The 14491-nt window shown below is 39.0% G+C and overlaps 1 protein-coding gene across 1 annotated transcript in view; it reads right to left on the bottom strand.

The window, feature by feature from the left end:
- Positions 1-14491, bottom strand: part of LOC103181272 (V-type proton ATPase 116 kDa subunit a1-like) — a 59092-nt gene that overhangs the window by 26474 nt on the left and 18127 nt on the right. Inside the window, exon 9 of the mRNA XM_042346984.1 lies at positions 831-1043. Coding sequence (XP_042202918.1) covers positions 831-1043 — 213 coding nt within the window. The remainder of the gene's footprint in view (positions 1-830; positions 1044-14491) is intronic.

Genomic DNA, 14491 nt, shown 5'->3' with positions numbered 1-14491 from the left:
CTTGTTCCACCCTAGCTTCTCAATATCTTCAGCCCCACTCTCCTGCCTACACCCTAGGCTTTCAACTTGGACCCATTTCTAGTTCTTTGAACCCTCTCTCACACCATCACAGCTGAGCTTTGAATTACTTTGGCCCTCGTCTGTGGAACTCTTTCCCAAAATACTTTTGCCATATTTTGGACGGCCAGATGTCACTGGGGACATCGATTCTTCCCATTTGGCTCCTGTTAACCCGGCAAGTCAGAGTCACTAATGGATAGCAAAAGAAAGTAATATAACTGGGCTAAACATGAGAGGAGACTCATCTCCCAGTGCTGGAGCTGTGTGGCCTCCGCCTCTCCTCCAGCAATCAGACCTGTCCTCACTCTCACAAGGCCAACCGACCAATTGCCAGTGGAATGAGGTGAAGGGATGGGGAAGGAGGAGAGGATATTGACGACATTTGTGCTGCAATGTGGAAGATAGGGATCTGGGACAATGTGTTTATCCAGACTTAGATTAAATAGGTTTTACATGAATGGTCATGGGGAAAATTACTCAATGAACTGAATTATTTTTATATCTGGTATACAATTAATTGATCTATATTGTCAGATTAGGTATGCATATTTGGGTTTGGGATTTCTATGTGCTATTCAATAAAATAAACTGTTCAATTATCCAATATTCAATGGACAGAATGTCACTGTCCTATTGTTTCAATGCTATTTTTTGGTTCCAGTTAAGAGAATAATTTAACTAATGCAATGATAATGTAAAGCTGTGAATATTCAAGTGGTTTTGTAACTAGCAAAGATTTCACATTTCTGAGATATTCTTGGAACACTTACAGCTCCTTTTGATAATGCGTTGTGGACTTTATTCAGGTCTACAACAGAACACCAGATTTCAGCTATCAGACACTTGTGGGTGATATCCAGGTTGCAGAGATTTAGTGTGTAATAAATCGCCTTCATCTTCCTTACTTTAACATTCCATTGGTGGATGTGTTTAGCAGCAGAAAGAAGCACATTTGTACGGTGTTCTTCTGTCTGGGTAAGTATCTGTTGTCAAAAATAAAAGCAATATCCATAGTACAATAAAAAATCATTAAGGATGTACGAACAAAAATACAATAGTACAAACAGATATTGCATCCTAATTATGCCATAAGCGCTCTGATATGCTACCCTGCGCACATAAATGCCAAGTTGTTGTATTACCAAAACCAAATGTCTCAAAATTTGCTGACTTGTAAATGCTACATACTAAAATCTCAGAGCATAACCAAATCATAACCTGATCATATTATCAGGTATTTGAATATACATTGTGAATTTACACTAATCACAGAAAGAGAACTGTGTCTCAAGACAATATATTTTACACATGGAGCTATTGGGATGTGGAAGGCTGTACCAGATGCAGTGGTCAAAACACAGTCTGTATTAGCTTTCAAGAGGAAACTAGATAGAAATCTAAAAAGGAATGATTTCCAGGAGGTTTGAGAAAAATGCAAGTAAATAGGCCTGAATCCATGTCCCCTGATATCTTTTCTAGTCAAGTCTTTATTTACTTGCCCTTAAACTGCACCCTCATATTCATGTCCCTGCATTCCTCTGCACCCCCCTACCTCTCTGACCTCCTCTCTCCTCAGCACAGTACCCGTTGCCTTCGTTCCTCCGGGTCTGGCCTCCTCCTTGTCCTCCGAGTCCTCCGCTCCACCCTCGGCGGCCGTGCCTTCAGCTACTATGCCCCGAGGCTCTGGAACTCCCTTCCTCACTCCCTTCGTCTCACTCCCTCCCTTCCCATTTTCAGGTCCCATCTGAAGACCTTTCTTTTCGACCGCGCCTTTGGTCACCTTCCTCACCCTCCCCCTGGCTCGGCCCTGGGATCCGTTACTGTAAAACGCTCTGAGACGCCGTCCGGCGTGGAGGGCACTATATAAATCCAAGTTGATGTTGTAAACATTCCCACTGACTCTGCATTAACAGTCCTTTGGGGGAATGAATTCAGCAATCTCACACCTCTCTTCTGTACTATACAGTTTATGGTTCTATGGAAAACAACAAGTTTTCAGCTTTATCAGTCTCATATATTAAAACAATATTGAATCAAAACTATGCACAGCTCACATAAAATGAAAATTTAGCTCTTCAGTCACTTGCAATACAATAAAAACATTATATTTCAGTTGGGAAGATGTTCCAAGGCACTTAACAGTCGTGGGATCTGAGGGTGGGTGGGGAGCGGAATGATGACTAAAGGCGTGGTCAAAAAGGGAGGTCTTGAAATGGATTGGATAGATTAAATCGGATAGATAGGGAGGTGTGAGGGCATGAAGGGATTTGAAAATGAGTGAGAGGATCTTGAAGTTGATCCATTCGGTGATTGGGAGTCAGTGGAGTCTGGCAAGGACTGGTGTGATGGGGATACAGAGTCTTGTGCGGGTGAGTATCCAGGCAGCAGAGTTTTGAATTAGTTGAATTTTGTGTATACTGGGCATTGGAATAATCCAGACGGGAAGTGACGGAGGCGTGGACGAGGGTTTCGGCTGCTTTGGTTATGAGGTACGGATGGAGGCAGACAATGTGACAGAGGTAGAAAAAAGTGGTTCTGGTCAGGGAACGGATGTCTGGTAGAAAGGAAAGCTGGGTTTGAACCTGATGCCTAAGCGGCACACAGTTTGGTGAGTCTGAGAGAAAACCTGGGGAGATTGAGGAGTTTAGACCCACAGGAGAGAAGACGTTGACGGGAGTCAAAGAGTGTGGCTTCCGTTTGCGACATTTAGCTGCAGAAATTTTCGCTGATCCAGGCCTTGTTGTCCGTCAAACAACCTGGCAAGATATCAGTGGAGTGAGAGTTGCAGCTGGAGGATAAGAAGTAGATTTAGGTGTCATCCCTAGATATGCGGAAGTTGACCCCATGTCAACAGATGACATCACTGAGAGGGAGCATGTAGATAAGGAAAAGAAGGGGGCCAAGGTTGGAACCACAGGTGACCGGGGGAGTGGAGGAGGGGTGGGAGGAAAGGCAATGTCAAAATGATCATTGCAATTTTTCGATGTGTCAAAGTGGCAAGTAGTATACTGAAGGGAATGTACCAGTGAGGCCCCGCAAGCAACCATGAGGTAGGTGTTTGTTCAAATAATCATCCTTGCACTTGATGTAGCTCCTTATCACATCTTCAAGATGTCTCAAAGTACTTCACAGAATACACTGTAAAGTGAATTGACTGTATATTTTATGGGCGAAACACAGTAGCCAATTGCGCACAGCAGTGTCCCACAAACAGTCGTGGATTGAGTGACCAATTTTTTTTACCACTGGAAAAGCGATCCACCAATCAACTAACAAGCGAGTTCCTACTTACTGTTAGGTAAACAGAGATGTGAGGAGTAAGGAAACTTATCCAACGTTTCGCCTTGCCAGGAATCAAACCCAGGTCTCTCACTTGTAAGGCGAGTGCTCTAACCACTGAGCTGAGGACTCCACGTAACTAATGACTAGTTATTGAATGACTAATTATTGATAATAATAATTAATAAATTGATATGACACCGTAAAATGTCTCAAAGCACTTCATAAACGTTTCTCCAAAGTGGATTTTCGCCCACTAGAAAATATACAGGCAATTTACTTTACGGTATATTCTGTGAAGCGCTTTGAGATGTCTCGGACAAGTGATAAGGCGCTATATCAAATGCGAGGATTATTATTATTACATCTGTAGGCAATGCAACAGTCAATTTGCATACAGCAATGTCGCTCAAACAGACATTGAAGTTAATGACCAATTTCTGCAACTGTCGATTTCCTAGAATCCTGGGAAAAACTCTTCCTTTTTTTTGAATAATGCCACAGGATATTTGATATCCACTTTATAGACAAACAGGATTGTTGTTTAAAGTCTCAACCAAAAAAAAGGCACCTCCAACAATATAAGCACTCCAGATCTACTGTATTGAAGCTTTGCCTTAGACCAGGGTCCAACTGGCGATTTCATTGTCTCCACCTCCACTTCATCTGGCCCACCCACTCCCTCCATAATCCGAAAGTGTTATGTTTCTGGAAAGGAAACACAAAAATATTGCTTATGCTGCCCATGGACTTTTCTCAAATAGGGCATTTGGCCCTAATCAGCCAAAAGGTTGGACCACCCTGCTATGAGTTCATAGTCTCTACGTGAGGTTTAATCAGAAGTCAATCAAAATTGAGTCCAACCCACTTCACCACAAAAGACAAATAATAATAATACAGTATTTGATATAGCACCTCTCACGTCGTGAGAATGTCTTAAAGCGCTTTGGAGGATATCCTGTAAAAAGTACTGATTTCTATAGCATTTTGGAGACGAGACGTAATATTACATATTTTACGAACCTTCTTTACACTTTTAAGCTTTACAGGAATAATTACATAATTGTACAATTCAACAAGTGAAATAAAGTGATAACAAAGAAACTGAAACAACATTCAGCAGGTAATGTAGAATGAGTTAAATTGTCTTGAGATGGATCTGGCTAACCATATCTGAAGATGGAATCAGCAGATAACATGAAACAATTCACAGGATTTACTGCTTAAAACTTTGTTGGAGTCTAGCACACACTCATAAATATAGCAATCTTTATGCTCTATATTTTAACTGGTTTTCGGACTATAAGTAAAAAAAATGACTAGTTTTATTGCTCTAGCAACAAGTATAGTGATGGAATTTTCCCCTATGGTACAATTTATTTTCTGCTTTTTATATTAGTAACCCCTATATGGATTGTGTTCCACTGCATAGATATTTTGTCAGAAATGGATAAAAGATTATTCTGAATAATCGTTCTTTGTGATTACAAATGGGACTGAAAAGATATCTCTTGAGCCAGTGTGGACATGATAGGAAAATTGCCTTTTTCTGTGCTGTTTCCTTGGTTTTATGGGCACTGAAGACAGAGAAAAGTAAGAGACATTTCTACACAGAAGTAGATTATATCAACAATATGCTATTGCTTTTTCCAGATAATGAAAATATATCTTGCAGTTATCAGTTATGACATCAGACGACCAAAGAATAAATACTATTCAGCATTTTTATTACTAGTCGAATAGCAAATAAACTTGTCACCTCTTCCATAGCTACTCCATCCAATACTTTACCCCTCTAGTATTTTTTTTATATAGTCTTTTCTATGAGGATCCTTATGATGAGTTTTAGTAGTCCTGTTTACTATCTATTCCCCTATATAACAGTACCAGTTCAAAATAACAATTTCCCAAATTATTTTTTCGAAGATGTTTAAATGTTTTTCATGATCTTGTTTAAGATACTTTAATATCTTTTAAACATACCCACATACTCTAATAACATTAACCTGTACTTTCACGTACACCAATAATAGTAACCAATGATGCCGCATACATCAATAATAGTAACCAGTACTGATCCTATGGGTATTCAACAAAGGTCAGCCCTTACGCACAATCAAACTAAATGTCAATGCCCTGGGCGTAGTAAATATTATTCTGTACGTAGGAATAGGGCAAGATATTGATGAAATATATTAATGTAGGGTAATCAATTTAGCTACAAGGCTAGTTAAAGGAGAACAGTAATGAAAGGCAGAGTACTTTAAACAAAGAATTTCTCCATTTTAAATTCAAAATGTACAATATTTTAAAAATTCTCCTAGTGAGCAGAAATGTCAGTGTTTGCCCAAAACTGTTGCTCGCAGGGAACTGAAAATGAGAAGTGCAGGTTCCCATTCTATGCTGTGAGTGCTGCACTGAGTCTTTGCTGTCCATATGTTCATGATATAAACTTGTATTCTGAACATACGGACAGCAATCTTCTCTGAACACCATTACAGAATGGAGATTGATTGCCTGATCCAGGATTAGGTATGGGGAAAGGGCAGGTAAATGGGACTGAAAGGATTGCTCTTGAAAGAGCCCGTGTGGATACAATGGGCTAAATTACTTTCCTTTGCACTATTGTTCCAGACTACAAGAACAGAGTAGAGCGAGAGACATTTCTCCACAGAAGTAGATTATATTAACAATATACTATTGCCTTTTCCAGATAGTGAAGTTAAAAGTTAGAAGAAGTATTTTTTCCCCCACCACCAATGTTTTCCCCTGAAGGACTTTGACTCTTTTTACTTTCCATTTACCAGGATACATTTCCACATGCACTGGAACCTGTAATTTTCTCAGAGCTTTTAAGAAATGTGAAAAACCGGCTTCCAAATTTAGACTTAATTAAGAATTACATGCTGCACAATCTTAAATTTTAAGACAATGATTTTAAAGTGAAGACCATGACAAATTTTAGGTTTCTGATTTGCATACACACACACCTTCACTCAAACTACTGCTCTAGCTGAGAGTCAACTCAATACATTAAACTTGCAACTTTTTATTCTGTAGACCTTGGTGCTGCACTAGGCAGGGCATATACCCACTAGACCATTAGCTGAGATCACTATGCATAATTCGAAAAGTACTTTAGGTGCCAGCCTGGCTCAGTTGGTAGGAACAACACCAAAAACAGCATCATCATGAACAACAACTTGCATTTATTTAGTACCCTTCGTGTAGGATAGCTTTGAGAGCACTTTTGCCTCTGAATTAGAATGTACCCATGTTTTCAACTCAGGCAGTCTAAGCTGACATTTCAGGGCAGTGCTGTGGGTGTGCTGCATTATTGGAGGTCCGACCTTCAGATAAAATGTTAAACCGAGGCCCCATCTGCCTGTTCAAATGGACATTAAAGATCCCACAGTACTATTGAAAAAGAGAAGAAAGTTTCTCCTAATGTCCTGCACAATAAGCTCTCCGATACAATTGGTCATTCCATTTATGGCTGTTTGTAGGACATTTACTGCGCATAAATTGGCTCCCTATGCAGTCACTGCACTTAACAGCAAAATTCTGTGAAGCGGGTTCAAACGACTCATTGACTTGATAAGGTGCTCTATCAAATAAAAAGATTATAATTATTATTATTTACTTCTGCTTGTAATTCTTCTATCACTTAACCTGGGAATCTAGCCAAGAGAACAAAAAGCATAAAAAGGAATGCAAAACAATTGCAAAAAAAGTTTTTAATAAAAATATGAACTGCTATTTATTTTCAGATTAAACTACACACTGCAAGAGTAAGTTGTCAACTCTGGCAATCGTGTGTTGATCTCCAACAACAACAACAAAATTACATTTGTATAGCGCCTTTCACATCAGGAGGATGTCCCAAGGCGCTGCTCAGTCAGTTTTGGACCCAAGCTGGGGTTCGGGATAGGGGAGGATGGAGGACAGGGGGGAAGTTGGGGGGGGGGGTGCATCCAGATGTACCATTCTCATCAAAAGCATAATGAATATTCCAATAAACTTCAAGCCCTGCCCCCTACATCGCAATGTCATTGAAATACATCCAATGGTAACCAAGAAAGAGCATGAGAAGAATATCGCAGGGAACAACAACAACAAAATTACATTTATAGAGCGCCGTTCACTTTGGGAAGACGTCCCAAAGTGCTGAACAGTCAGGTATCGGGGCCCGAGCATGGGGGAGGAGGGGTGGTGTAGGGGTGAGGGAAGGCAGAGAGGTGGGAGGGAGACCAAAGGCACGGTCGAAGAGAAAGGTCTTGAGAATAAAGATAAGTAAAAAAAAAAACGAATAAAGATGTCAGACCAAAAGTCCAATTTGAAAAGATAACAATTTTTTGGAAAACTATTTGAAAGTAAATAAAAACAATCTGAAACGTACCTGTTTTTTTCATGAGAATAGCTAGAAAGCATCACAGCATTCTTTCATGCAACACCTGTGTTTCAGATTATTTTGAAAGATGATTAATATTTATTCCATTTAAACACGTTGATCTGGCTGTTCCCTTCGCTCATCGAACACCACTCTATACTATCCACCCACCATCAGCAGGCAGACTTTCAGCTATTCTGCCCCGACTGGAACTCCATTCCAGAGTTGCTCTGACTTGCTCCCTCCCTTTGTATATTTCAAAATGTAACTCGTTGACTGCACTAGCCATTTTTACCCCCATCTCCTCGGCTCCCACCCCAACTTGGATGACAATCCAGTATTGTTAAGCACTTTGTGATGTCCTCCTGACATGAAAGGCACTATATAAATGTAAATTGTATTTCAAGTTGAATGAGGTTTGAATAATTCCCTTGAGATTTGATGCATTTTGCAGTCTCCATCACTCACAAATTCAAAAAACTCACAAATTGTGAAATAACGCAACAGTCTCTGCAGTGACCCCGTCTATCATTGGTAAATATATTAAAATCCCGTTACTTTCAGTGGGAGTTTCAAGGTCTGCTATGTCTTGACGAGGCAACTCATATTGAGTGAGGCCAGTTCACTGGGGGATCCAATTATATGACTCCTCTCTCTTACTCGTTACGCACTTCCCATACTCTTTGTGTTATTGTATTTCCTACAATTCCGGAGCTTTAAAGCAGCTATCTTGTACCAGTAGAAAATAAACTTAAAAGCAAGATGTAACTCATTACCTCGCCATCCTTGGAGTAAAAATCATGGAAGAGAACTATCAGCGTTAATATATATTGATATTCATAAGCTGCATATTTTGACCTTCACAGCTGTCCTTCACATGTCAAATCACAACTCACCAGCACGGCTGAAGAATATTAAATTTACTGTCATTGCATTGACTCTTATGTGATTATTATGTCACTATTCTTTCATATTTGAATCAAAAACACATTAATCTTTATTGTAATATGTTTGAAAGGTTACAATCTCCCAACTAAACACCAGACTTGCATCTTAGATTAAGTACAGGAAGGACTTCAGTACAATTCTTTATTTAATGCACCAATGATTAAATCCTACTGGGGACACACTGATACATAAATGGATGAACTGGAGCACCATAGTAAATTGGGAACATTTGTGATCTGTACACATGCTGTGATGGTAACTACCAGACTCAGTAAACTGAGGGCAGATACTCTCCTTGCATTCAACAATCAATCACTCCGAAAGGATATACAGTATATAATCTATCTGTGTCCATCAGAAAGATCATCTGTTTCCACTTATACAATCCATCAGTTCCATATAGAAACAGGCAATTCAAGTGTTTTGAGTCCTCCCTATGTGAAAAATATACTGCATAAATCCAAATTGTTTCAGAGGAGTCCCATGGTACCCAGGAATAAACACTGCTCTGAAACTAGCTCCAAAAGGACTAAAAGTCTCACGTCTGCTCTCATCTCTCTCTCTTCCTCTCTCTGTTTTTGTGAAATTCATTGTGACAATGGTGTTATAGGCTAGGACTATGTGGGATTACAGGCTTAAAAGGGTTGGGAGAATGGTTGCAATGATTTGCTTCCCTGTGTGAAAGTACTTGGCTCTCTCTCTCCCGATAGTGGCACAACTGAGACCTGGAACTTAAATGTAGAGGGATGTGGCTGTATACTCCAGGTTTAGCACGTTGAGTCACCACATCAAACTGATTTAACTGTACTCGATGACCACAATGCTCTGATGTCCAGCATCGCAATGGCTCAGCCTCTCAGTGGCCTCCACAATGTTCTCTCCCTTCTCACAATGGTTCACTTCCTCTTTGTCACAGTGACTGGCCTCGATGCTCGCAATGGGACTGAGTCTTATACTCATTTGCCCGTGTATTGGTTCACTGAGATGCATTGCTATAATCTTTCACCATGATGGAGTTCTAAAACTTTGTAAGGATTTTCTATCATGTTCCCGTTTGCTGCAACAACTCATTGTGATGCTCACATTTCTCAGACTGCTTGGTCACAATGTCAAAATACAGCTGTTACAGTGATTCACTTGAGAGTTTTCATTTCTTTTTACACGAAATTTGTTGAGATGTAGTTTGTTGCAGGGATTTGCCTCATCTACATTAGCAGAGAAATTTGTCATTGCACATCACTTTCTTATAACAATTTGTCACAAAATTGGACCTTCTCTCAGCAGTCTGCCACAATACTGTTTTTTTTGTTACAGCAATCACATTTGGACAGGATGCTTTTTCACACTGCTCCTGTTTTTGTAGGAATTTATCACAGACCATGAGATTCTCAAAGAATTTATGAAATCTGCTTTTATGGAATCATAAATTCTTTACAGCACAGAAGGAGTCTATTCAGTGTCTATACTAAAAAGCTACCTATGGTAGATAGTCCCACTGTCCTGTGCTTTCTCCATACTCGTTATTTATTGTATAGGTATTTGTCTAATTCCCTTTGAAAAACTATTATGGATTCAGCCTCAACCTCTATTTTGGTAAGGCTATCCATGTCCTAATAACCTTCTGTATAAAATACAATCCTAACCTTTCCTTTTGACTTTTTGTATACCTATTGTTTGGTTACCAATCAGTGGAAATACAGAGTTTCTCCCTATTTATTTTATCAAATGCTTCACAATTTTGATTACCTCTGTCTGACCTAATCTCACCTCTCTCTGTTCGAGTGCAATTTGTAGTGACAATCCCATGTTTGATAGTCATTCACCATTATAAGCAGATATTGTGATGGTCAGAGTTCACTCCCCGTGTGCTGGCCAACAAATCCCCAGATAAAATTGGGTATCCATTTAATCACTGTTTGTGGTACATTGCTAGGTGCCAATTGGATGCTGCATTCGCTTACAAAATACAGTCACTGCACTTCACAGTAGATCATGTGAAGCTACTTTGTGATTTAATCCTGATGTGAAAGACATCATATGCAAGGATTATTATTATATGATTAAAGCTGCACCATTAGTTCCCATTTCACTGAGGGAGAAGGGGGAGGGAGAGACTTTCATTGTTCACAGATATTCATTCTACCATTTTCACTTTTTAACAGATTTGCACTTCTTCCTCATCACAAGAATCTTCTGATATCCTTCACTCTACGATGGCTAACAAGAATTTTTGCACTGATTCCTCTGTGATTTGGCAGCATATTCGTACAAGATCACAAGAGTGATTCAACTAAAGGTTCAGATAAAGAGGACTGCTTAGTCCATTTGATCTCATCTCTTCAGAATACCCACCTCAGCAACCTTCCATCATGATATTGAGCTGTTTTTTAAACAAGTCCAGCACCTGGCCTCAACCACCCTTTCTAATAACCTTTTCGAGTTGTAAATGATTCACTGTCTTTTACAACCCTAAAGCAGTATCCTCTTGTTCAACTGTCTGGATGCTACTCTAATCTCATTTCCTTTACCCAATACCAATTCATATCTTTATTCTAATTCCTTTTTGATGGAATCACAAGTATTTGATCTTACCCCAGATGTTCTGATTCATCCCAGCTATTTGTGTCAAATAGGAATTCCTGGCAAAGCTAGCATTTATTTTAGTGTCATCTTAGCTCAGTTGGCAGCACTCTTGATAGGTCAGAAGGTTGTAGGTTCAAGCACAACATCAGATGCTATCCTTCAGATGAGAAGTTAGACCAAATTCTCATCTAGTGGATGTTAAAGTTCACCCAATGTTATTGAAAAAGAGAAAGGTGTTTCTAATACTCCCTCAGATAATTCCTATTTCCTACAAGGATTTACGTAATCAAAGTTTCTCAATGGTATTTGCTGGGATAATGTAATTTTTTACTCTGATGCTGTGATACTTTCATTTCTCACGGGGATGAACACTAATTTCTCAAAAGTAGTGAAGTGGGACATTCCTGTTTCTCTGATATATTCAATGTGACATTCGGAGTGTTTCTCACACTCTCACAGTGACAGCTTGTTTATCACTCAGATCCAGTGCGACATTGCTATTCTCACAGATGCACAGTGAAATCTTTTCTGCAGTGCAACACACTCACACAGACTCATTGTGACATATTGTTTTTCACACATGTGCAGTGACATGCTGTTTCTTACACACACTGTCCTATTCCTCACACACTCCCCTGTTTTGCACACACACTCTCCTGACTCTTGAACACATTCTCTCTATTTTTGTTGTAGAGATTCTTAATTCCCCTCATTGACTTATGTGGATTCAAAATGATTCACAATACCACACAGTTATTATTCACAGCGATATGCCAGCGAGCTCTTCCTTCCTTGGAGATTCACTGCTGCACTGTCATTTCGTACAGGGATTCAACCTGACAATTGTTTCTTACAGAGGCAGACTACAATGTTCTTGCTTCTCTTACTTACCACTGTAACCCAACAAATTGTACAACTTTTTCTCAGGCAGCTGTAGTAAAATACTTAGATGAAACTGTCAATACAACTGCATTTATACTATACAGCACACCTGTATCTCTGTGTCTGCACATATATACTGTGCACCAAATAGATTGTACAAGGAGCTGATAACAGAAAAGCCACTAGTCATACTAGTTCTCTGAGATGCTACCCCTCATGAAGGGAGCTATATAAATGCAAGTTGTTGTTGTGTGGTGTCAAAAGAGGTGTTCAGTGTGGAGTAGCTCAGCAGAGTCTCACACAGGTAATTCTCACAGCGCTTCACAGCACCTGATTTATTGACCCTTCCAATTTTATTGATGTAGAAGACTTCTCAGAATCCTAATCATCAGTTTGTGATTTAAAATAAGGTTGCATTAAAAAATATATAAACTAAATCAATTATTATAAGTGGGGAATATAGTAGTTAAATGAGATCAGGAGAAAAGGTTGCTTTGAGTTAATAGATTGTGCCATGAAAAGCATTTGGCTGCTATCTTGGCTGGTAATAAAACAGCTTCACAAAGAGAAACAATTTTAGGAACAAAGAGGTGAAGATTCTGGTGGCTGACAAAGAAACACGCGAGTCCCAGTGGGAAATCTGCCACTAAAGATGTTAAGATGATTCATGACACCCGAATCTTCATCAATGTGATTGCAGTCACCTCTCGTATGGGGGAAGAGACTGCAGAGTATGACAAAGTAGGAGATTAGGACACAGGCACCAAGGGAAGCAATCAAACACAACAAAAGGTACTGTCATGAGGAAGTATGGATTCTGTATACCTCCCACTATCAGTTGAGAGATGGTCAACAGGAAATATAAACTTCTACTTCAATGTTTTTTAAAGCTGACCCATTAGTAAAGAATCCATTAGTATTCATAACACTTAATTTTAATAATTCTTACATTTTTAAAGTAAGAAAGGGAAAGTAGTTAATAACAATTGGCTTTCCATTTGTTGTAGCTCATTTCACGTCAGGATATGTCTCAAAGCGCTTCACAGGATATACAGCAATGGAGTGATTGTATATTTTTCAGCAAACGCAACAGTTAATTTGCACACAGCCATGAAGTGAATAACCAATTTTATTATTTGGGGGAACATTGGCCACAACATTGGGAGAAATTTCCTTCTCTTTTTGAATAGTCCCATGGGATCTTTAACATCTACTTGAACAAATAGACAGGAACTCGGTTTAACGTCCCGTGCAAAGGACACCACATCTCCATCACAATGCAGCACACTACATTGGAGTATCAGCCTAGACCATATGAGTTCAAAGTCCCAATGTCGAGTTTGAACCAGATGAAAGAGTGCTATCACTGATTCAGACTGACACTTCTAAAGAATGGGATGGAATGAAGTTGACCAAAACACCTACATGTTTTGAAATTATTCCATATCTGTCAAGTAAGAGAGCAAAATTGCAAGCAAGAGTAGACTATTGCCTTCCCATCCAGCTTTACAAAATGAAATGAACCATCTCATCATCTAATAACCCTGAATCCTTTTAATTTCAAAGAATTGCTTATTTCTTTATTGAAATCCTTTATACTGTAATTCTATTACCAAGTTTATCATATATAATTAAAAATCCCTACAGGATTACGCTTTATTACATTTTGCTCCCAAAAGAACATAACTCATAACTCATTAAAGGATTCTGTAAGATACCAAATAGAACAAAGAGAAATAAGGCAATTATGCAATTGGTGAACACTTTTCATGTGCAGAGTGTTATTGCAGTACCAAACCTTCAGAGAAACATTGTTTCCACAGACGTAAATATCGTACAATATGGTTAGAATACAAATCAAGCGATTTCTATGACTCGTTGCATTCACCTTCTAGGATTGTATTTTTTAAATTTATATAGTTGTTTTCTGAAGACAATGCCACAAAATTCTAGAAACTGTACAGTATTGAAACAAACCTTTTGATCCAACCAGTTTGCGCTGGTGTTTATACTCCACACTTATTCCCTCTGTCTGTTCCCCTGACATTCAAGGATTATTATTTTATTATTATATTCCCTTATCCACATGTTTGCATCGATTTCCTCTAAAATGTATTGAAGCTTTTTTGTTTCAACCATAGCTTCAGGCAGTGAGTTCCGTACTCTCACCACCCTCTTATAAAGACGTTTATCCTAAACTCCCTTTGTAATAATAATAATAATAAACCTTGCATTTGATATAATGCCTTACCACAGCATTGAGACGTCTCAAAGCGCTTCATAGGATATACTGTAAAGTGGATTGAGTGTGTGTTTTGTGGGTGAAATTAGGTCTGCTTTGACTATCTC

This window comes from Callorhinchus milii, unplaced genomic scaffold (assembly GCF_018977255.1).
Source record: "Callorhinchus milii isolate IMCB2004 unplaced genomic scaffold, IMCB_Cmil_1.0 Scaffold2, whole genome shotgun sequence".
In the NCBI taxonomy this organism is placed as follows: domain Eukaryota; kingdom Metazoa; phylum Chordata; class Chondrichthyes; order Chimaeriformes; family Callorhinchidae; genus Callorhinchus; species Callorhinchus milii.
The sequence above is the reverse complement of the archived record's forward strand: the minus strand, read 5'-3'. Positions and strand labels throughout refer to the sequence as shown.